The following is a 25,579-nucleotide window of genomic DNA, read 5'->3' on the forward strand; positions in this document are numbered from 1 at the left end:
TGTTGGAAGTTTGTAAGAAGTTTGGTTAATGTCATAGCCGAGAACCTAAACCAGACAAACATTTGCAATTTGCTCCCATTACAAATTGTTCACGAAGAGACGATGAATCGTAATAACATGTTCATCAAACAATGGTGATTACAACACAGCATTATATCAAAAAATGTTTTAAAACCATGTTTGGAAATTGTCACTTTATGAGGCTTGATTGCGCTTAAGGGAAATGATTTTTAAGAACACTGTAATTACTGTATTTTGTTTTGAATTAAGTTTTGTACGTTGAATTAAACTAATGCCGTTCCAGATAAATTTCAGAACAATTCAAACTACAGCCACCAATAGAAAGGTTGACTTGGCGCTACAATTTTGTTTTCAAATCACGGGGGAATAAGCTACGCTTTAACTACACATCGACACAATATTTTACTTTGTGTTGCGATTATAACAATGGTTAAATTAGCAATCGCCTTTAATAACAGAGCGTCTATGTCACCGCGTCAACTTCCCAAGCCTCTTCCTTGATACTAGAGTAAGTTGGCAGTCCTGAGGTAATTCACGATTTTACGGAAGAGCGTCCTCGTTGTTACATCACTCTATACGATGAAAGCTCGGGCTCTTATTAAAACTTCAGAACTTAAGAGAACAAAACCTTAATAAATCTAAATTTTACAGACACCAGTCACATTTTTCTTCCATAAATGTTTTTCGAGACAAGTTTGTTTTGTTTTGTTTTTTTTTTTTTTCATACTATTGAACTTTATAAAAGCTTTAAGTAATTTTTTAAAACTGAGACGAGCGCTTCAGGGACGTGGCCGTAAAAATTACAAGTTTCCTATGTCAACCGGAATGTATAATCAAATTGCAAAACAAATTCGTGACTGTCAACTATGCAATGATAATTTTTGCCCGTTAATAGTCAGTAATAAAGCTATTGTTTATTCCGGGCGGTTCGTGAGTTCTGTTTTCAAAAGGAAGGATCGAAATAAGTTGGTTAGTGCTGCAATTTCAAACACGCGGGGCACTCTTTGTATCCAATGAATAATCGCCGACATTGAATTTGCATCGGGTCTGCTGAAGAATTCAAGAGCACTAACATCTTAATATGAGAAAAGTTATATTCTTTAAAATGGATAACTAAAATATTACAACCATTGTATCATAAAGTTTAGGGGCCGACTTAAACTGACTGAATACTAATAATAAGAAAGTGGTGCATTCTTAAACAATATACATGCAGACGTTGTTGAAAAGACGTTTTGTAAATGTCATGACCGAGACCCAAAACCAGCCAAAGTTTTTGATCTAACATTGGCCGTGAAGAAACGATGAATCGTATAAATAACATGCGCATCTAACGATGATGTTGACAAGTTATATCAAACAATAATTTCAAACCGACGTGTTTCGCAATTTCTCCTTTGTATGTTCGGTTCAGTGCTTAAGCAAAATAAGCTATAAACCAGTGGAATTACTAGATTCTATTTTCAATTCATTGATGTACGCAATGTGATTTCAGATAAATTTAAGACATATTCAAATTGATAAGCCGCCCATACAAGCATTTACTTGGCCTTCCAATGTTTTCGAAATAAAGAATGAATAGGCCTTCGCTTTAGCAGAGTGTTTTCGTCCCCGCCTTATTTGACATTCATAAAGGCCATGAGAACAGAGAATGGCCTGAAGTAACTGGTGATATCGCTAAAAGTTGTCATCACATTCGCCACATAGTTCTTGTACTGGTAAGAGACAGAAATATTAAAACACTGGAACTATGCCATTTTGCCGTGTGAGAGTAGGGCTAAGTGAAGTACGTTTTGTTAATGCGATTTCACATTTAGTTAAGGCACGTACGTTGAAGAGAAACTAGCCGTGTATAACATAAACCTGATATGAGCGCTTAGGATCTGTAGGATACGGTCGCGTAAAACGAGTTTCTTTCGAAGTTTTTTTCACAAACCACGGTTTAAGCGAATTGTGTTTTCGCGGGCTTTTTCGCGGTCCTTTGACAAAATAATATTTTCGGTGTACTCGAGTTGTTCGTAATTCAAACTTATCAAGAGCTAGGAGGTATTTTTGAGGATGGCTGAACAATCAAGAAGATTTGTGTCTCTAGACAAACCTATAGACAAGTTTATCGAAGACCAAAAAGACAAGAACACTCTTTCAAAGAAACGAAGAGATGTAACTCTGCTGACTGAGTTTCTCAACTCCAAAAATGAAAGCAGAAGAATCGAGGAAATCCCGCCAAAAGAGCTTAACGAACAGGTTTGGTAAACATGTATACATAGCTCTCAAGTGTTTTATTGTTATAATGAAAGTACACAAACGCATCCGCGCTGAACAGGTTTGGCAAACATGTACACATAGCTGTCAAGTGTTTTATTGTTAGAATGAAAGTACACAAACGCATCAAGCGCGTGTTTGAATCGTCAGACAAAGACAGCCCTACGCAGTGAGAAACTAAACCTTATTGGCTTTACCAATTCTGGATTTGTTTCTCTTGTTATTTCCTTATTTAATTAAGAATTAAAAATGTTTGCTATCCTTTGCACTAGTTATGATATTTGATTGGTGATATTTTCACATGTCCATTTTAGTAAAAACTTAATTTTTCGAAGAGAATTTAATACAGGAGTTTTGTAATTATTTTAGAGAACCAATTAAAGCTGGATAAATAAAAGAAATCTCAGTATGTATAAAATAAACAAATTACATCATGGAAAGCGCTTTGTACGGGATTTTCACACTCGTTGGTTTTGTATCAGAAATCTCACTCGTTCGCTGCGCTCACTCGTTCGATTTCAGATACTTCACCAACTCGTGTGAAAATCCCGTACGCACGCGCTTTCCATGAAGTAATCTCTATTTATCTCCGTCCGCGAGGCTAAATTCTGTGGGTTGCAAGTTTCAACATTTTTATATAATGAAAATTAATTTTTTTCCCATAGGATTCCTTGGCTAAGATGAAACAAGTGATTGCTGTGATTACTGTTGTTGTTCTTTGCCTCTCAGCTGCTTTTGTTGAGTCCAAGTAAGAAATAAACTAATTACAATTCATTTAAAGAAATAAAGAATCCACTTAAGAAATATTTAGAGAGTTAAAGACAAAATACTACACAATTTTATTTACATCGATAGGAGGTTTCAAAGATTGGCTTTCCTACCAAATTGACTTGCTAGTTACATGAGAAATGATTGTGGAGTAACCCTTTGGAACACCGGCTGCCTTCTCGGTACGTATACAGACGTATGGCTACCCCTTGTATTAAGTTGGGCTAGCACACAACAAATATGTAAACCAACTTTCATATGCCTTTGACTTGACAGACTAACTTGACTGGCATTGCATACTTAAGAACATTTATGCATTGATAATGATGATGATGAACGTGCTTTCCTGTTTTGCGGCTTTAAAGAGATTGTTGAAAGAGCTGACACAATATGCCATGTTTTGAATCTTTAAGTAAATCAGATATCTGTTTAATTTGTATTATAGTTAAGGGAATTGTTGGCTTGTTTATACTGCGAAAGAGTAAAAAAAGCACATACAACTGATTTTTAACTTGTTCCGAATATATCTTTTATTAGGGGGTCATGTTTGATTGGTTCACTCATACCAAAAACATCATGTCGACAGATAGGTCCCAAAAGATTTAACATAATTAAGTTCCTTAGAGTCTTGCAGTTGATTTAAAGTCAATCTTCTTTCTAGACCCTCTTACAATTATGACGAGGCGAACCTGAAGAAAATCAAGGAAGATACGGTAATATGAGTTAAATTATACAAACGAAGGCAAACTGCTTGCACAGATTATAACCACGGATAAATTTCGGCGCGTTCTCGGTGGACAAAACACGTCACGTGGTACACAATTAATACAGCCGTTCACAGTCGCGCGATTGTTTTTTCGAAGTAAGAGAAACACAAAGAAAGAACGTCACAGTTTTAGACCTTAGTTGTTGTAATCCAATCAAGTTTTAACAAAATCTAGTAAACTAGTCAGCGTGTATTTATTTCGTCGTGGTTACCACTGTCTGTTTTCTCTTTTCCACCGTCGACGTGCGCGTTTCAGAAATTAATCGAAGCGTCTTGCTGGTATATCGGATAATATTGCCCTCGACTTAAGATTTGTCCTTAAAATTTTCCAGTTGCTCTCGAAGCTTCTCTTCTCGTCAGCCCGGCCCGGGCATGATCCTCCCGTTCACCAGCCTCTTGAAGGGGTTTATTTACTCAATAATGTAAAGATAAGTGTATGTAAATTTACCCACGCGTACAATTTCTTGTTTTTCATAGGAGGAACTGCAGGGAGGATGATTACAATTAAGCAAGACACCGTATCTAAAATTAACCATGAATTCATACACAATCGAGTTGTGACCTGGAATAGTTTTGTATCACACAAAAGACCTGCCGTTATAAAACGATAGGTTGAGAAACTAGCATTGACGTTTTGACAAATTGTGTGTTGCCTTCAGTAACAAGTTGGAACAATTATTCCAATAAAACTAAAGAGATCTTGGCGCAAGGTGCCCTTTCTTCATCTGCTACACCACAGCGCTTTAACATCTTCATAATATCCTCTGAAAATTGGCAATCGTCGTTTTCATGTTCACACCGCTGTTTCGACTGTATAAAAGGGAGCTTTAGGACCTGAGACTTTCTTAAATTAGGGAACATTATCATAATTAACATAATTAGAGAAACGTTATTTCTTCTAAAGTGGCGAAACTGGAAAACATGTTTAAGGCAGAAAACTTGGTCCCCTGAAGAAAGATTTTGATTCTTTCATTCTTGCTTCTTGCTTCATTGTGCTCGGAAATATTTTCGTCCACACCACGTTTCCTATTCTAGTTAAAAAGCTGATGTACCAAACAACTTTAAAAAGTAAGGATTACCACTTATGCGCATTTGGAGCCGTTTATCAAGATGGACTGGAAGTGAGGTCATACTTGCGATTGCACATGCGTTTCAATGTTCTTCGGAGACCAGTGCAACAGTCAAACGTTTGGGTTTGAATTTGCGAACTCTTGAGTTTTCGTCGCTCAAGTTAACCAATATTTATTCATATTGAGTTAACCAAGGTTTACTTTGCGAGATCCTTTTGTATAACGATCTGCGAGACTACAACCTTAGACGAAATAAAAAGAGAAATTAATCCACACCCCCCCCCCCCTTCCCCCCGTCCCATACTCAACGATGTCTTCGCGTGCAAAGCAAAATGCGCCATTGTTCCGTCATAAAAATTTGGTGAGGGAAAAGTAAGGTGGTCTTAATTTTTTTATTTGATCTGTCCAAGATTGTAATCTTAGACGGAATAAAAAAGAAATTAACCCTTCCCCCAAAATCAATGATGAATTCGCGCCCAAAGCAAAACGTGCCATTTTTTTTTCATCATTAAAATGGGGGGGGGGGGGGGGGAGGGGGGAGGGGTGGTCTTAATCTTTCATTTCACCTGTACAAGATTGTCAGTATGTTTAGTATCCGTTCTTCTCCCTTTATCACAGGTAAAAAGACAGGATTGTCTGTCAAAAGGTGACTGTCCCGGAGCTTCCGTTTGGTAAGTTAGCAACCTCGGATTATCCATGGAAATTCCTTTAGGTGTTGCCGGATTCCAAAATATAGTGTTCATAGGAAAAAAAAAACAGAAGTGCCATTATAAATGAAAGCAAGCAAATGTGACACTGGAAAGGTCTGTTATACAGTATCTGTTTTATTTTTTGAGATAAGTAAGGTCACAATGTCTACAGCATTTCCTAAAAATTGTAAGAATCAAGTTTATTTAGGGAGTGGTCAAAGAGTATAGCGGGGGGAGGAAGCCTTTGGAAATGTGGCAGAAAAAAAGGGGGGTAAAAAACACATGAGCCTCTCCCTCCTTTGGTACAAAACTGACTCACCCACCCCTAAACGAAGGCTAAAAACCACATCATCTGTCACCCTACTGAACATGGATTTTTAGTTGGTTGCATAATCTAAGAAAACCACATTTTATGTATGACGAAACTGCCTAAAGCTGTGGCCTCTGGACTCGCTTCGCGAGGATTTAAGTTTAAGTTTGTCTTAATTGTATACATCGCTATCACTGTTGTAAGACCTTGTAAGCCAGTTTTACGAGGGCGATATTGTCATCAACGGAGCTATCACTCCTAACAACGTCCTGCAGAACACAGTCTTCACTTGCTTCTGAGCTGCTGACACTCGATTCAGGGCCCATTTGTGTCTTTGCCAGTGAATACACAGCCTACATTGCTACTGACAGCTGAATATGGGCTGACACTAAGTCAAGCTTGTTTTGTTCGTTCAATATACAGATTAAGGACAGAAACTCCTCATAGAGGAGTTTTTTCTGCTTCATATTCTGATAGGTCAAGTTACTCATAGGACAAGCTTCTCTTTCTTTCTCTCTCTTTCTTCTGTTTCATCATGTTAAGCTTAAGGTGCCGAAGGTGACTCATGTATTTCCGACAACCAGGTCTTGATCTACTGCATATTTCTCAGAGAAAGCTTGAATGCTGCTTTCTTTTTCTGGTGAAATTTTACCCGCAGGTTAGCAGATAAAAGTGTGCCTATTCCTGTTACGAAATGGATTGACCCCACCCCCATGGATAGCTGAAAATTGAACGACCCACCCCTACCAAGGGCTCAAAAACTGATAACCAACCCCTTTGCTTCACCGGCCAACCCACCTTATACTTTTTGGCCAGTCCCTTAATAGCGGAGCTAGCGGTGGACAAATAATCAAACGTCTTGTTGATGCCAACACTCCAACAATTTTCCTGCTGTCTAGGTACATTTTTCATTATTTTTCAACTAAATGAGCATTGCTGTTTTTCCTGACTTGTTTTGTAGACTATCAGCATTTAGATGAAGAGTAAGGATCCCGAATTCAGACACCGTAAACCTTACAACTCTCGAGCATGTATCCCCGCATGAAATCCGGCATTCTAGCTGCAATGTTGCGAGAAAGTTCTGGTAATATTCCACCGAGCGAGTTATTACCCCCTAAAATTCTAGGGCACTTATTCACTTTTCAGTGAATGAATATTGTAGCGCTATTGACGCAAATGTCGGACCAGGCAATTAACGCTGCAGTGTTTGTCAAAGTGCTACAATGAATTTCCTACTGCTAAGCGTTATCCTCGTGGTCTTGTAGCTCAGGAACGCTCAGTATGAAATTCATGCATGGGTCCAATTAAGCCCTTTTGACATACACTGCAGAGTTAATACATTTTTGAAACAGAATTTTCAGCCTCAGTTATTTAATGCTAGTTATAGTCCCTTTTTATTCTCCGATTATTTGTTTTCCATTTTCTTTACTGACAGTGATGGGGGCAAGTGTGCACATCAAGATCCACGATTCTTGGATTATTGAAATAGTGCTTAGTTTGACAATGAAGGAAGTTTGCTTCAAAAGGAAAAATTACACCTTGGCTCTTTTTATTGCCTAATGATTTAATTAACGGTAAAAGGGGCTTGGTTATTTTGTAAACCTAGTGTTTCCAGAAGTATAAAGTGATTATAAATTTTGACTAATTTCAATTCACTCGGTGGATGAAACTGAATGATACAATTCACCCTCTAAGCTTAAGCGGTGACCATCAACTAATTTCTCCTTACAATGTCGCTGCTTGATTAAACATTTAAGTCAGGAGAATAAAGGAAATAATAAGAAAAAGATGAAAGCCTTGATTTCTAGACAAAATCTCTCAACTAGTAGCATAAGAAATATACGCAGGACAGTGAAGAAAATATACATGATGATATTGGGGCTGAACGGGTTAAACATTTTGTTGAGTTTCATTAATTAAGGACGGTGCCTACTATTGTTACTGCGCATACGTTCTGCGCATCTCGTGATACTCGGATTTCCCATGGGTGGTACCTACTAAAACAGGGATATTTTTGCGCGATTTAAAACTATACGTAGAAAGCAGAACTTAGCAAGTGCCCTTGGTATCCAAAAAGAAAATTGGGCGTAACCATGCATTTTTCAGAGATAATAAAGCTTCAATTTGGAAACAAAGCGCCATATATTCCTTTTTATTATTCCACTATTATGTCATTTCACCAAATAAGGTCAAGAGAACGCGCAAAATATGAGACCGTAATACACTGTAGTGTCCCGGTTTGACCGGTTTACAACAGAGCGAATACGGACGGAAAAGGCAGAAAAAAGGAGCAACAATGTCCGGACTGGACGAAGAATAGTTTTTGAAACGATGCAGACTCGAAAACAAGTTTTTAGCATGCCAATCACTTGTCATTTATCTTTTCATTTTATGTAATCAAATTAAAGACATTTAACTGGCTTTCTGTGTTGTTTACATCATTCGTACGCGCCATATATACCGATGGACAGTTAATGCCGGGTGTATTTGAAAACTGTTACCAAAACAGAGAAGCCAAAATAACAAAATCTTTTTATAGTGGAATAATAAATCTCCTATTCGATGGTTTTACATATAATACTCGCGGACATTTTGCTCATTGCTCGTATTTTTCCTCGCCCCTTCGGGGCTCGGAAAAATACTACGCAACTCGCAAAATATCCGCGCGTATTATATGTAAAACCATCGAATAAGATATATATATTTCACAGCTTTTTAGAGTTATTGTTTCTTAATTATCTCTAAAAATGCGTGGTTAACCCCAATTTTCTTTTTTGGATTTCAATAGCCCTTGCTAAAATCTGCTTTTCCAGCATAGTCATAAACCGCGCAAAAATACTTCGGTATTAGTAGGCACCGTCTTTAACATAATCAAATTTGCCGCTACATTTCGCGATGACGTTGAATTGCTCGTTGAATTGCTTGAAATGCCTGAACGCTTCATCGAGCAATTCAACGTCATCGCGAAATGTAGCGGCAAATTTGATTGCCTCGTTAAAGAAATGCTGCATATTCGCATGCGTAAGCCAACACTGAACGTGCAAACGGATTCCATCCGCGCCAAGGTGTTTGTTTAAGCCGTTCATTCTAATTTATGCTTTTCTTGTACCTTTCCTTATTTGCATGTTTTTAAACTAGTCTCTTGATAATGGAGTCACGATGACCCCGAAACGTCGAGTCATAAATCTTTCCTGGTTTTAAAATAAAACTTGACACTTTCTCCTTTCTGTTAAAGGCCTTTCCTCATAGCAAAACATTCTAAATGTATATTGAGCTTCATGGGTGTCTCCGATTTTAAAACAGTTTAAATAAAGCGCAGATGAATGAAAAAGTTCCTACTTTGCATAAATCGAGATATCTTTAAAATACCTCCACAGATTTTTCTGTTAAATTACAAGCGGTTAGAGTAAGAATTGTTTTCGATATTCACGCAAGTTTTAGGCTCAAGAACCGAAACCGGTGTTAGATAAGAAGGCTGAATCTTGGTCAAGTTTCAATCATTATTTGCTTTCTCCGAACAAGAGTTTTATTTTATTTTGTTTGTTCAGGTCCTGATTTCACTGCTATTCACGTGCTGTGAATATTTATGATTACGTGAAATCGTGTAAAAGGTAAAATTTACATAAATATATGCTCCTGCTTCTCAAGTCTTCCATTGTAAATTTTACCTTTAGCACGTCTTCACGTTATGATATATTCAAAGCATGTGAATAGCAGTGAAATAGACCAGGCCAATCAAAATAAAACTCTTGTTCGGAGAAAGCAAATAATGACTGAAACTTGGCCCAGATTCAGCCTTCTTATCTAACATTGGTTTTGGTTCTTGAGCCTAAAACTTGCGTTAATATTGAAAACAATCCTGCCTAGTGTTCGAATTACTTACACACCCCATGGGTACCCCGGGAAGGGAAGGGCCTGAGGGCAGTATTGTTGTTGGCATCATTTTACCGTCACCCATGGGGTGTGTAAGTAATTCGAACCCTAGGCCGGGCTGCTAAGTTGTTTTTAAACGCTCGGGGCACGAGACATCTGAATAAAGCCGTTAACAATGGCTCTCAACGGAAAATCTTGCAGATATTGGCGACCTTTAATGCTCTCTCCAACCGGTTCAATGGTTCGGATGGGTAAAAGATCTATCGTGCGTGGTCCATGTGGAATTTCGGGGCGATGGGAGGCTCTGAAAAGAATTTACGGCCGTTTTTCCTCAGCCGGCCCGGCTCAGTCCAAGTAAGCTCAAGTACCCAGCTTTGGGTTGGGATATATAGAAAGAAAATCAATGGAACTGAACTCACTAAAATCGCGCTCAATCGCTCCAAAAACCACATAGGAGAAAGGACAACAGACCAGGGAGTTCCGATAGGGATATTTTTATTGAAAATTCGTTGGTATTTTTAAATTGAAGCAGGAATCGTTCTTTTCCCTAGACTGTTCACAGTCCCCCTATTTTTCCGTGGGATCCTCGAGACCGGCACGCTGCGATGGAACCACCGCCATCTTGGTTTGTAAAAGCGAGCGCGATCTGGGGAGAGTGTCTAAACTACCGAGGGGAGCCAGAGTGGGTGCCGCCTCCCAACTCCGCTCCCCTCCCCTCGGTAGTTTAGACACTTCCCCAGATCGTACTCGCTTTTACAAACCAAGATGGCGGCAGCTCCATCGAAGCGTACCGGTCTCGAGAATCCCACGGAAAAATAGGGAGACTGTAAACAGTCTATTCTTTTCCCATACAAATCCTTACAATTTCGCCGTTACGCAATGCTCGCCGTGACGCTCAAATCTCAACACTCACGCAAAGGCCTATATCTCTCATAGAGCTTGGGGTACCTGTGTTTAAGTGTTAATGAAACACGAAAAACACATTTCCATCACGCTGTGCGATGTCAGCAATGACTTTCGATAGCTCGCCATTCCTGGTCGCGAAGTTATGTTTGTACAGCGCATGCTCGTAAGGAGGAAAAATAGAGTTTGACAGATGGGGGAGTCGGTATTTTTGTGACGTTTGCGGTATCACATTTGAATCAATTATTTTTGTAATTTGCATGATTTATGAATTGAGTTCAGTGCGTGTTTAGAACGGCGTTTGCTGTAACGCCGAACCTCTGTCGCATTATCCAACTTGGCAAGTCGAACTTCTGCTGGAGTTTTGAGGGATTAATTTAGTTCGCGATTTAATTTGGATCAATGCCTCTTTGAACCTTTGAGTCGTTAGAAGAGAAATTTTCAGGATAGAATTTCGAGTTTTTGCCTTGAATCTTGGCTGCCTCTTTTGGAGTCTTGGAAAATCAGTAAGTTAAGCCTAAAATTTTAATCTTATTTACTGTTCAAATCTTTCCTGAGGTGGAATTCTCAATTCCTGTCATGAAACTTAACCCTGAATATCTGCCAAAAAATCTAAGACAAACCTTAAAGGCGCTCATTAAATAGGCTATTTTGAATTCTTATAGGGATTACCGCTGTACACTCGTCCCCAGACTCCCGTTTCCCGTTCCCCATTCCCGGTTTTAGTAACATCCTCTGTTATCCCACTAAAATGTTCTATGAATAGTGGTTTATCCTGATATCTACTAAGCTCATAGCTCATTTCATACTCAGCGACTTAAATTTTCCCTTGAGTATTTTTTCCCGTAAACCTTCAGTTTCAGGATCATGAATCAGCTAATTAATGTCGGTTATAGCTTTCTAAATCCTTCAGAGAAAACTTATTGGTTAGTATTCTTTGTTTTATTATGCTTTCGAATGTGATTTTAACTTTTGAGTGAGACGGGAAGAATCCTGAAGTGGAACCACACAAATGAAAGCCTACTACCGAAGTACTTTCAAGTGGAGCAGTTTATTTCGTTGTACAAAGTTCTGACCTTTGAATCTTTTGATCAATTTCTAAATTGGGATTATTCAAACATTTTTATTGCGAGTCGCATGTCAACTTTGATATTTAATTTAATTTTCGGTGACGTTTAAATTTCGTCATTTTATCAGAGTTTGAAAGTTTTTAGACGATAAGAAGTCCAAAGACTATAAAGTCCAAAATCACAGCATAGTTTTCTTTTATCCTTTTAATTTGTTACACAATAGAAGCAATAATTTATTATTCTTATTTCCTAAATATTAATTAATCATGAAATACTAAAGTGTGATCATTTAAATGAAAGCTACTTAGCGGTCCTTTTTGTGGTACTGTTTATCATTCTGTACAAGTTGGTTCTAGCTTTTGAGTCTGCAGATGAAATCCTAAAGTGTGACCATTCAAATGAAAGCCGACTAAGCAGTACTTTCACGTGGTGCTGTTCATTACGCTGTACAAGGTGGTTCTAGCTTTTGAGTCTGTGGACGTAATCCCAGAGTGTGACCATTCAAATGAAAGCTACTGAGCAGTACTTTCCTGTGGTGCTGTTTATTTATATACCGTTCAGAGTGGTTGTAACTTTTGAGTCTGTAGATGAAATCCTACAGTGTAACCATTTAAATGAAAGCCACTGAGTAGTACTTTCCTGTAGTGCTTTTTATTATGTTGTACAAGGTGGTTCTAACTTTTGAGTCTGTAGATGAAATCCTACAGTGTAACCATTTAAATGAAAGCCACTGAGTAGTACTTTCCTGTGGTGATATTTATTATGCTGCACAAGGTGGTTCTAACTTTTGAGTCTGTAGATGAAATCCTACAGTGTAACCATTTAAATGAAAGCCACTGAGTAGTACTTTCCTGTGGTGATATTTATTATGCTGCACAAGGTGGTTCTAACTTTTGAGTCTGTAGATGAAATCCTACAGTGTAACCATTCAAATGAAAGCTACTGAGTAGTACTTTCCTGTGGTGATGTTTATTATGCTGCACAAGGTGGTTCTAAGTTTTGAGTCTGTAGATGAAATCCTACAGTGTAACCATTCAAATGAAAGCTACTGAGCAGTACTTTCCTGTAGTGCTTTTTATTATGCTGTACGAGGTGGTTCTAACTTTTGAGTCTGTGGATACAATCCTACAGTGTGAGCATTAATATTCAAATGAAAGCTACCGAGTAGTACTTTCTCGTGGTGCTGTTTATTACGCTGTACAAGGTGGTTCTAACTTTTCAGTCTGTGGATGTAATCCTAAAGTGCGACCATTCAGATGAAAGCTACTTCTAATAAGCAGTACTGTCCTGTGATACAGTTTATTATGTAATGTGCAAGGTGGTTCTATTGTAGCTTTTGAGTCTCTTGTCTCTATTCAACCGTACCCTCGACCCTTGTGGATATTTTTTAACGCTCTAAATTGCAAAGTTGGTCGATATTTTGAGACTGTGGATGAAGTGCTAGACCATTCAAATGATCTGTTTAACAGTCCTTTCAGGCTGTGTTGCTACTCAGCTAACCTTTCAATCGGCCCGTCTAGATCAAATCCACAAGCTATGAATATTCATGCTTTCGAACAGCGTTTCTCTCTGGTGCTATTGTTTACGATTTAATGTAAGTCTGTAGCAAAGACTTTACAATCAGCAGATAACATCCTAATTTCCAAAGAGTATTAACCATTCGAATGAATGCCACTGGCCAGTACTTTCTTGTGGTGCAGCTCACGCCTGAATCTTTTCGAAAATAGTTTTTGAGAAATATTCCCTGATCTCTGACACTCTAGATGGAGAGTGTTTGAACACGACTCAAAGGGGCTGACTCTGATCCAAGAAGGAGTGCTTCCACCCAAGCCGGAATTAAACAAAGAACAATATAACCAAGAAAAATCATCAATGAGATGAAACATCATTTTCAATTTTCACGCATGTCTTTATTCATTCTCAGTTTTACAAATCCCTTAAACCCACTGTTTTAAGCCCCTTATAACACTAATTAACAGTTGTTGCGTTTTTGAAGGCCATTGCTGTTGCCATCGTGACTTTATTGCTGCAGGTTCCAGCCGGCTCACTGCACCAAAATATACCCCATTGCTTTGATATGCACTTCGCCATTATCTGGAAAAAACCCGGCAGGAGCATCGTTTCCACACGAGTTGGACGAATCATGAAGTCCTCCGGTACCAAACCCAATCCTGGAGTCTGGTGTAACGCAGTCGATGTTGTTGTCAGCAATGTAACCGATTCTTGCTCTGGCAAGGACCTGTTCGTTATTGCCAACCTGCTTGACGTTGAAGCCCTCCCTGGAACATCCGGTCTGTAGAGAAGCTGCAGGACCAATCAGTGACTTCCACGTGTTACGGCCCAGTGTGGTGGCTCTGTATTGACCGTCAGCGATCAGTGAGAACAGGGAGCTGGCCTGCTGGTTGATGACAGCAAAGTTGATGTTGTTGTCGACCATCATCCCAAGACAAACCTTGGTAAAGGGCGTGTTCCAGTAGGTCGGCAGCTTGGTTTCGGTATTGTCAAGCCCAGTCTGTCCTCCTTGAGGGTTAAAGCTTTCTTTGGTACTCCAACGAGGGGAAGCGTAAATGAAGGTATTCTGAAATTAAAGACAGAAAAAATCTCCTCTTATTAGCAAGAAGAAAATGAAGAAGCAAAAATGTGGCAGAATCTAGAAAGAAATGAACCTTTGCACCATCAATCTTCATGGCCAGCGTCCATGCTCCACTTCCACACTCAGAGTTTCCCATTTCACAGTAAACAGCAACCACTTCCGAGCCAACCCTCAGGTCGTACACGCCACTCGGAAGTGACCTGTAAATACAAACACGAAAGAATCTATAATTGCTTTGGATCCGGATCTAAAGTAGGCCAACCCTGTTTTCTACTGAGTGTGTTGCTCTCGTTCGCTATGTGACTGCCTAAAACGATTACCTCCAAAATCAAAACAGGTGATTCAATTGGCGCTGCGATTTTTAATAATAAATTATCCATTTGGAAAACGCATTTTAGCATAACAATGATCAAATGTGCTGGCTGTATACAACAACAAGTCAACTTGCGTTAAAAATGAAATAACATGCGACACATGCCTAAGATAATGCTACTTAACACGAAAAAGCTTTGCGAACTATCAAAGTCTTCAGCTATTTCGTTAAAGACAAGTGAACCAGTTCGTTGTGGCTGGAGGCAATCAAAGATCCTTCACCGAGGGTAGGGAAAAACCTGGCGTTAGCACGGGCAGACCACCCTCTGTTTGTGTGGTGTAAATACTGTTTGGAACTTGAGACTTTACATTTACCCGGGAGGGGGGGACTCTCGTATGAAAGGGGCGGGGACACTCGTCGTCGCGCTTAGGGGTGTAAATTTCGGATTTTGCTCTCACTTAGGGTGTTCTGGGCAAAACGCCATTATATTTAGCCGTGAAAGTATCGTTTAGAGGTGCACGCGAAAAAAATATGTATTTGTCTGTGTTTTAAAATGTTCTCTTTGAAGGGTCTCCTTTCGGGGGTTTAATTCAAAATTTCCGACAAGATTCCATGCCCCTTTCATGTCAGTAGTCCCACCCCCGGGATATTCACGCAACACGATTGGTTGAAATTTGTGCTGAGTGGAGATATTTAAAGTCGCCTTTTACCTTTATGTTGAAATTAAGTTTCAAGGAAATGTTGATTGAGTAAAGCGTTGGTTTTTTTTTTTTTTTTTTGCCATTTCGAGCTGGCCTTCGGCCGGCAACACTGTTGAACAGTAAACTCGCCAGAGAGAGGTTTCTACGGCTAGCAAATTGGCTTATTGTGCTATTTACACAAATTGATGCGATTTGCCGGAATATTTGGTCTTGGTTTAATAACAGACTAATAACTAAGAAAGAGATGAAGAGGTAATGAATAGGCGCAGCCACAAAGTAAAACTATATTTTATCGGCTAACCGTGTACTGTCCGGAACATTGTACACCGTTCGACAGAAAACAATTTTTTTTTTTCACTAAATAATTTATAAGTGATCTAGAATCATTGTAATTTTTTGAAGTCCCGCCAAACTGTTTGTCAATTAATTCGTTTTGAATGTTAATTTTCTTTTGCCTAAAACTAGAAAAGGTTAAACGAAATAAATGTAAAAGATTTCGATCTCCTTCCTGACTTGGATTGAAAGAGAGGAAGATGAGATGTATACACGCCGATAATTGTTACTTCTTTTAGCTCAAATTAACTACGTCAGCTGTGCTTGTCAACTTACGGATATTTCTCGTACAGTTCGTTGCAAGAAGAGGGATCTGTAAAAAAAAAATGTGTTAGTGCAAGTTTGAAATTCAGAGATGTTACAAAATTCAATTTATAAGAAAAATTATGGAGATGAGTTCTTTTTACCTGGCCAAATCCTGCCATTTCCGCCTTAATACTATCTACATGGGGCTTTTTTTGGTCTTCTGCGTGGGGCCGGGGGGAAGGGGGGATTATGCCCCTTCCATAACTTTAGAAGTAGAAAATCTATGACAGTGACACTTAGAGGATAGATAGTACGTCCGCATCGTGAAGTGATGACGTCATTTAAGGTGGTTGTTCTGGCATGATTGCCAAATAGCGGCCATCTTGGATCCGCCATCTTGGATTTCTGCATTTTCTCAAAACTTCAGGAAAGCGCCAAAATTGAACGACAAGGTTCAAAGTCGCCGCGGGCATAATCAGCCCCCCTTCCCGTTCATCTCTAGATAGAGTTAAAGCTTTACAGCGTCGTCTCAACGTTTCTATGGCTAGTAAAAGAATATGCAGTATGAAGAAAATCATACAAATCAAATTACTTTCATGGGCTATATTAATAATTTGCTCCACCTGCACATGTGTTACTTGGTAGTATAAGTGGAATAAATGATTCCCACTTTTTGCCGAAAAACTAGTTCTAAAAAGGTTTTAAAATGCATAACAATTTCACGGACATTTTTTTTTTAATTGAACTGATTATTTATCTCTGTGTGTTGTGTGGCTTTCTTCCTGGATTTTAATAACCCTTTCTAAGATCTTCTTTTCCTCGCAAAGTCACTGAAAGTGTTCTAAAATACCTATAAATTAGTGGGCACCGTACACAATAAATAAGGCCCAAGTAGTTTAAAGGGCAGATAACACTATCCAGCGCATAAAATGTAACTTCAACCAATACAATTTATCCATAGGATAGTGACTTATCCGCTGGATAAAGCTATCTACTCTTTGAACAACTGAGGCCAGAGACCATCCCGAGATGCGTAGAATGTATGCGCAGTAACAAAAACGAGGCAGCGTCCTTACTGGCGCAAAAACTTAACCTCCAAAAATTCCATGTACTGGCCAATTTTGCACGATTCTTGCGCATTCTCGTCAACTGACCCAAAAATAATTAAAAGCATTATGGTATCACTTACAGCAGTCTTGGAAACCCTGAGACGTCACACTTATCACAAGCGTCAGAAGAACAAACACAGTCTTCATGGTGAATGGCGAAATAACGGGTCTGAATACTGAAAAGAAAGATGAAATAATTGCAGAAACAGATGAACCCTAGTAACCTACTTTTCTCAAATTGAACGAACGAATAAATGATTTATTGCTTCCTTGTTTGCAAGATGAATAAACAAACGAACGTTAACTACTGGGTAAGTGAGTGAATGAATAAATGGAGATACGGACGGACGGACGGACGGATGGTTGGATAGATGGATGAATGGATGGATGGATGGATGGATGGATGGATGAGTGAGTGATTCGCATGACAGGACGCAGGCGGGCTCGACTGTAAGTTCCGCAAAGGAATGCTAGTAGAATCTACTAGCATTCCTAACATTCCTCAAATTAAGACTCACCCGGATTCTTTTCTTTTGGGACTTGCAAGGTGTCGTAATCTGTTTTTATGTCATGGAGGATGTAATTAAATCGAAAACAGACCAGGCAGGGTATAGGAATATGATCTGGACTACATGTCACATCAAGAAGTGCCAAGAAATAAAAACGTGATGTGAAATTAGAGTAAATGCAAATGTACAATGTAATTGCGCTACTCGAAATGCCAGACGCGGCCGACTAAAATAGCTCGCAAAGGCGGGCCATTTACTGGCGCAGAGATACTCATGAAGAAAGGTTAAGGCAGAAGAGAGGAAGGAAAAAGAGAAGACGTGAGAGGGAAAGAGAGGCAAGAAATGCTGTAACGGGATCCTGCAAATGATTTGATAGTGTAAATAAACGGTTTCGATTACGAAACAAGCACGCGCATAACAGGACACAGGCGTTCTCTACCGTGAGTAACGTGGTGCAGAATTTACTAGCATTCCTAGATTATTCTGTTTTGAGACCACAAAATTGTATGCCCAAAGAATATGATCTAAATTTAATCATCGAGCAAATGATACGTTTTCTGAAATGAAGTGCAACATTTTCCCGGAGTATATTCAAGAGGGCAGACATAAATCAAGCGCGCGCGGTTAGAAGAAACATAAAAAAAGACATCGTGAGCTTGGGAGTGAAATCCTGAAAAAAGTGATCGCACGAGTGTTATTGTCAACACAGTACAATGACAAATGCATTAATTATGGTGAATTTTGTAGAATATGCATATTCATGGAACTACCATAGTAAACAGTTGTTCTCTATTAGTTTAAATTTACTTTAAAGTATTATCATATTTGTATAAGAAAAAAGTTGAGCCGGGTAAGGGAGTCTTATGTGGACAAAATTATCAGATCCCATGGCATTTGGCGAGCGGTCCTGTTAATGTTGTGACCAGTTGTCTCTCTTCACTTATAATCTGCGATACCAGATACACTAATTGTCTCGCGATTTTTCGAAGAGGCTAAAAGAACCCGAAAATTGAGTACGATATTTGCACCGGAAAAAAAGTTAACTTTTAGACGAAAGCAAAATGTACATGCACTTTTCCATAGAAGAAACACCAGACTGGCCCCGCAGAACAAGCGTTATTTTTCGTGTGTGTTTCGCGGGCGAGCGCAAAACGCGAGGAAAACGCGCACTTTCAAGTCACGCGCGACAGGAGTTGTGAGACATGTACATGTATATGCATACCTCTGTCTTGTTCCATCATATTAACGATACTATAGTAAAGTGTACAAGGAGAAACAACCTTCAGTCTTGTGGAAATAAATTACTTCATTTTATTTTAGAGCGTGTATGTAAGGGGGGAAGGGGGGGGGGGGGGTATCCACCATTCTGATCGATATCAATTGACCGATGCCTGGCTACACTGGTGACTGCATTGTCACATCATACCATGTAAAATTAAAGGCTGTGTTTCTGTATTAGCGTTTTTTTACGTTACACCAGACCGTGTCAGGTGGGTCTCCCGCCGTTATGATGGATAAAAAATTAAAGGCTAAATTGCTGTATTAGCGTTTTTTACGTTACATCAGACCGTATCAGGTGGGACACCCGCCGTTCTGATGGATAAAAAATTAAAGGCCGAGTTGCTGTATTAGCGTTTTTTACGTTACATCAGAGCGTATCAGGTGGGACACCCGCCGTTCTGATGGATAAAAAATTAAAGGCTGAGTTGCTGTATTAGCGTTTTTTACGTTACATCAGACCGTATCAGGTGGGACACCCGCCGTTCTGATGGATAAAAAATTAAAGGCTGAATTGCTGTATTAGCGTTTTTTACGTTACATCAGACCGTATCAGGTGGGACACCCGCCGTTCTGATGGATAAAAAATTAAAGGCTGAGTTGCTGTATTAGCGTTTTTTACGTTACATCAGACCGTATCAGGTGGGACACCCGCCGTTCTGATGGATAAAAAATTAAAGGCTGAGTTGCTGTATTAGCGTTTTTTACGTTACATCAGACCGTATCAGGTGGGACACCCGCCGTTCTGATGGATAAAAAATTAAAGGCTGAATTGCTGTATTAGCGTTTTTTACGTTACATAAGACCGTATCAGGTGGGACACCCGCCGTTCTGATGGATGAAAAATTAAAGGCTGAATTGCTGTATTAGCGTTTTTTACGTTACACCAGACCGTATCAGGTGGGACACCCGCCGTTCTGATGGATAAAAAATTAAAGGCCGAGTTGCTGTATTAGCGTTTTTTACGTTACATCAGAGCGTATCAGGTGGGACACCCGCCGTTCTGATGGATAAAAAATTAAAGGCTGAGTTGCTGTATTAGCGTTTTTTACATTACATCAGACCGTATCAGGTGGGACACCCGCCGTTCTGATGGATAAAAAATTAAAGGCTGAATTGCTGTATTAGCGTTTTTTACGTTACATAAGACCGTATCAGGTGGGACACCCGCCGTTCTGATGGATAAAAAATTAAAGGCTGAATTGCTGTATTAGCGTTTTTTACGTTACATCAGACCGTATCAGGTGGGACACCCGCCGTTCTGATGGATAAAAAATTAAAGGCTGAATTGCTGTATTAGCGTTTTTTACGTTACATCAGACCGTATCAGGTGGGACACCCGCCGTTCTGATGGATAAAAAATTAAAGGCTGAGTTGCTGTATTAGCGTTTTTTACGTTACATCAGACCGTATCAGGTGGGACACCCGCCGTTCTGATGGATAAAAAATTAAAGGCTGAATTGCTGTATTAGCGTTTTTTACGTTACATCAGACCGTATCAGGTGGGACACCCGCCGTTCTGATGGATAAAAAATTAAAGGCTGAATTGCTGTATTAGCGTTTTTTACGTTACATCAGACCGTATCAGGTGGGACACCCGCCGTTCTGATGGATAAAAAATTAAAGGCTGAATTGCTGTATTAGCGTTTTTTACGTTACATAAGACCGTATCAGGTGGGACACCCGCCGTTCTGATGGATGAAAAATTAAAGGCTGAATTGCTGTATTAGCGTTTTTTACGTTACATCAGACCGTATCAGGTGGGACACCCGCCGTTCTGATGGATAAAAAATTAAAGGCTGAATTGCTGTATTAGCGTTTTTTACGTTACATCAGACCGTATCAGGTGGGACACCCGCCGTTCTGATGGATAAAAAATTAAAGGCCGAGTTGCTGTATTAGCGTTTTTTACGTTACATCAGACCGTATCAGGTGGGACACCCGCCGTTCTGATGGATGAAAAATTAAAGGCTGAGTTGCTGTATTAGCGTTATTTGTTTTGTTACACGAGACCATGACACCGATATCAACCACGACATTGGCTGTGCATTTTTTTATTTTGCATTTAATTATTTTTACGAGTTTGCTTCATAGTCACTTCCTTCATTACTTCACCAGCTATATAGTTGCGTGTTTTTATTGCTTTTTTTTAGAATACTGACCTCACTGATAAAAGTGTTCTATATAGTCCCCTCATTATGGTTTTGTCTGGTGTGAAAATACATCTACAATTTGGACATTTCGAGCACAAAGTGAATTTGTCGTGCCCCCTACTCTGAAAGTGAGTATGGATTGTTCCATTTCATTGTAAGTTCAGGAGTATAAATTTTAAGGGCCGCTCTGCTACACTATGAATGTTATGGCGCCTACCCCCGGAACAATAACCCGGATGATGCACAATGCAAGATCATGTTGGTCGTGTTTATGTTAAGCGTGAATATTCAAAATTGTGGTTGTCTAGGCAAATGCTCTTCTGTGATAACTTACGTCTTCTTGACTAAGCGAGACTTACCTTGGTTCTGTCCCTTGTATTTCCTTTGTTTCAATGCCTACCATTTCGCATAATTAACACGCGCCAATTCCAAAGCAGAAGAATACGTCTCTCAGGTTTTGTCTTTGCATCTGTCCAGCTTCGCTTTCATTAGCGGCTCTTAGCAATAGCTTCCTTTTATTTCTTGCTTTGCGCATCTTTCTTTTTTTTTTTTCACTAATGAACTTCCACGCGACTTTCGTGGCATGATCGATCACAATTTCGGAAGGGCGCGCTTCCTTCTCGTTCCCGCTAAACAGTGCCGTAATATAATTACGCGATCGCATTTCAAGATGCTTGTATATGTGCCCGCGTTTCCACACAGTGATAGTCATTATCCAAATTTGAAAAGCCAGCGGCTTATCGCAAAACAATAGAAACATTAGCTGGAAATGTTGTGTTCCGGAAGTGAATGTACAACTAGTAGATCTAAAGGCCCGGTCAAAAAGGATGGCGATTAGTTCCGAGCTTTGTGCACAGGACGCATCGTACGAAATTCAGGCTAATATTTTTTTCACCATACAATTGCAGCGAAATTCGCGCAAATCGATCTTGTTGATTCATTACAAAACAAAGTACGTGACCAAGCAAAGCGTCATACAATCTTGGTATTTTGCCGACGCGTCCCTTTTATATAATTAAGGTATGATTTATTTTTTGATCGGTATGATCAACAATTGCTTGGTACCTCTCATTAGACGGTACGTACATAAGCACTGGTAGGTTACAGACTTATTTAATTCGAATTTATCCTCGCCATCTTCTTATATGAGGAGTAATGCGGTAATTTTGTATCGAGTTACGATATTGAAAAACACTGTCCAGATTGCGAAGAAAGAAGTGAGAATAACATGAGCCGTTCATTCTCTGTCATATCGAATGAGATTACAGACGCCTCAAGGAACCACAAAGATTAAATCTCTGCGTGACGTCGTACTTACAGTAGACTTCCACTGCGTCCTCTCATGATAAATTTGAATGAGATGAAGGAATAAATGAACGAAAGTAATTAATGAATGAATGGAAAGAAAATGGAAAACAAGAGTCTAGCAAAAAGACGTACGTTATCACGAACGATAAGAAAGTCAAAACTCGAATTATGGGAACTGAATTGAAAAAGAGTTTGATTGTCTGCAGTCATGACGTCTTCAATATCTATCATATGTAGGGTTCTTGTGAGCACTTCTCTAACATCTGGAAAGACTAAATCTTACAAAGAGGGAAGTATCAAGACACCCACTGTAGGATTTAAAGTAATTTAACAGGTCAAAAAATTAAAAAGGGGGAAAACACTGGTAAATGTTTCAAACATCAAAAGTCCCACACTTTTTTAGTTAAATAAGAAGAGGAAAAGAAAAAGCCCATTTCTTGAGCGAAATAGTTCTGTGCTAGATAGCAGTATGCCTAAGATATCTTTAAACACGTTATCCGATCGTTATCAATCTATACCTTAGTCTAGTTTTTAGCACCTGAATATTGGAAACTGACGAAAACTATGGGTAGAAACTGAACGAAACAAAAGAACAGATACATTTTTCCTACAGAAGAAAAATCTGGATCTAAATGATCAACAATCAAAATGTGTCTCGCGCCTCCGCTAGAGTGCTCGCTAAATTGCTGAGTACCTCGTTCTCTGTGAAAAAGATTAGCCTGAAAAAACTAACAAAAATGCTAGTCAGATGGATGTCCTCTTAGCTACTTAGTAGCCTAGTGGTCCAGTGACTTTCGTTTACAAACTGACAAATCTATACACAGATAAATAAAATCTTTACCTTGTAGGATGTTGTGAGGTTGTTTAAACTTCAGTTGGATCCGGAGCTTCCTTGCCAGGCCTAGAACTGAAATAAAGATCTTTCTGGTTGTGTCCTTTTTATCGCTTTGAAGACAATACATCCACCCACACAATAAATGTGGTCGTCAATGATCACACAATTAATTACCACTACAGCTATTTGACACATCTTAATTATCTCTCACAATTTTCACACTGTGGGTGTGAATCAGCGCCAGGGTGGGAATCGCGATATTGAACAAAGTATGACAACGACTTCCTTAATTAACTCATACGTGAACAGGCAACGCTTTTTTGCACATTACGATCTTGAGTGACCAATATATAGTACATTAAAACTCAAAAACGAGGTCAGACAAAGTCAAATAACCTTCTTTGTTTTAAAAGCTCCGCCTACTCTTCTCGAACAGCCATATTTCTAATTCAGTGTTTTTAGACGTTTATTTTTTCATCAGTTGACTGTGGAAGGTGTGGCCAAATGAAGCAATTATGTCAAACATCAAAACAAAACACTTTACAACTTTGGTATGTGAAATTAGGTAAAGAATTAATGCGTGTTATTTTCCAAAGTGTGATTGGATATGACGAAAATCACACAAACAATTTTGGAAGAAAGAGGTAGCTGTAGAACTTGGTCGATTTTGGTCGATTTCTGAGTCGTGATTACTTCGCTCATCTTGGCGTTAATTTGCCTAGGTTTTTGCTTTCTCCTTGGGCGACTAGCCCAGTTTTGCGCTACATTTCGAAAACCGAATGTGAATAAAAGAACATACCTTTCCTGGGAAACTGCTTTCCATCGAATTGACACCACGAGATATCTCTCATTAGCTCACGGTTTTATAAGGTTCAAGATTTATAATGCCACATCGACTTTGAACGAATTTAAATACACTGACTGTTTTAGAGATGATGCCGAAAAAAACTGTTGCAAGAAATCAGTTTGATTTTTAGTAAACGTTTAGCGTGGCAAGCATTAACGCAACACGTCTTATATTTCTGACCACCGGCTAAATTTGAGCCCAGATGCCTTGACAGCCAAAATATCGAAAAACCTTGTCCGTTTTAGAGGTTTTTGGCTCCTGGCGCTTTCTAACGAAAGGCTTGCAAAAATTATATACTTTATCAAAAACTACACTTATTAAGCTTTCTATTGATATATGGCTTGTTATGGTTTTCAGTCTCACAACTAACTAGCGTCCGACTTGAATTTTTCGCATGGAACACCTCAAAAGTAGGAAGTTTCCTTGAATTTAAGAGGATAAAATTTGTCGCAGAAAAGTTCGAAAATTTAATGAGCGAGCCGACATTAGCCATTTAAGCCAAATAAAAAGAGCTAAAAATTTGGATTGTGCAGCAGTATAACTTAGCATAGTTGTTCATGATCATTTCGTGCTAGGATATCTTAACTTAACCTTTTCACTCTTTTCAATTATGACCTCAGAAGTTCAGTATTCTTTTTCAATTTTGTTTCTATTTCCTTTTTACAATATTTCAGTCGGAATTGTTTGGATATCGCGGCAAATTGTTGTCACGCAAAGCTATCACTCTGGATACTTACACGTGCTTAAAAAAAACGCTCACTTAAATTAGTTGAAAGGACGTCAGACGAAGCTAGGTTTCTTTCTGAACGTTAGACTTGAAGTTCAACGGACTTTAGATGAAATTTTGATGATCGAAGAGAGTCACGAGACTGACAAAGTCGTTCTTACATCTAGTTTCATTAGTTTACAGTCAGTAGTTATAGCTAGCTCAGTATAAACTAAACAAAGCTAAAAGTCTTTAATACCTAACAACTAGCTAGTTTATTTAATTCTGAAATCGTTAGTAATAGAGGTTTTTACTGCATCGTATCTAGTGCCTCTACAGAATTCATCATAGAATGTTGTACTGTAAACAACATTAAGAGCTTTGTCAACAATTTGTAACCTTTTAAAGAAAAAAAATCATTTTACCAACAAACTAAAGCTATGTCAAGTTACTTGATGACGGATATTAAGTTGCCATAGTACTGTATTCTGTATTTTGTGAAGTTTTCAATGTGTTACAGTACAGCACTTGAAATATATGTTATAATAATCGGCATCCCTTATGTGCCGGCATCCTCCGTTTCCGGTACACTTTGCTAATTTAGTATGACACTTCAATTTCTCAAATTCTCAATTTATTTGCCATAAACCATAAAATCTATACAAGCATACATAGTGTAATACATACATATACAGTAAATAAAATAAACAGATAAATAGATATTTTGAAAAGAAAAACAAAAGGGTCTGGTTAGGAAACCTTCATTTAATATTAGGCCACGTGTAGAATATTATATTTGTTTTATTCTACTTTTTGTGTATATCGATATTTTTTACCAGGCCATCAGAAGGAGCTTTAAGTTATAATTTAACTGCAGCCTTTGGCACACCAAATTCAAATACTGAAAGACTCGTAA

General features: G+C 38.8%; 2 protein-coding genes across 2 annotated transcripts; one reads left to right on the forward strand and one right to left on the reverse strand.

Annotated features, from left to right (window-relative positions):
• Positions 1 to 2,036: 2,036 nt before the first annotated feature.
• LOC146451260 (uncharacterized) lies at positions 2,037 to 9,218 on the forward strand. The gene is made up of 5 exons (XM_085099270.1): positions 2,037 to 2,265; positions 2,949 to 3,031; positions 3,713 to 3,764; positions 5,506 to 5,558; positions 7,322 to 9,218. The coding sequence occupies exons 1-5, from the start codon at positions 2,080 to 2,082 to the stop codon at positions 7,368 to 7,370; spliced, it is 423 nt and encodes a 140-aa protein (XP_084955396.1). The 5' UTR covers positions 2,037 to 2,079; the 3' UTR covers positions 7,371 to 9,218.
• Positions 9,219 to 13,617: 4,399 nt separating this feature from the next.
• On the reverse strand, positions 13,618 to 23,756 carry LOC146451261 (putative skeletal organic matrix protein 5). The gene is made up of 5 exons (XM_085099259.1): positions 23,117 to 23,756; positions 17,108 to 17,203; positions 15,949 to 15,985; positions 14,399 to 14,525; positions 13,618 to 14,310 (listed from the first exon to the last, which is right to left on the reverse strand). The coding sequence occupies exons 1-5, from the start codon at positions 23,235 to 23,237 to the stop codon at positions 13,777 to 13,779; spliced, it is 915 nt and encodes a 304-aa protein (XP_084955385.1). The 5' UTR covers positions 23,238 to 23,756; the 3' UTR covers positions 13,618 to 13,776.
• Between the last annotated feature and the right edge of the window lie 1,823 nt (positions 23,757 to 25,579).

Source organism: Pavona decussata, unplaced genomic scaffold (genome assembly GCF_977016875.1).
Source record: "Pavona decussata unplaced genomic scaffold, jaPavDecu1.1 SCAFFOLD_391, whole genome shotgun sequence".
Lineage (NCBI taxonomy): Eukaryota > Metazoa > Cnidaria > Anthozoa > Scleractinia > Agariciidae > Pavona > Pavona decussata.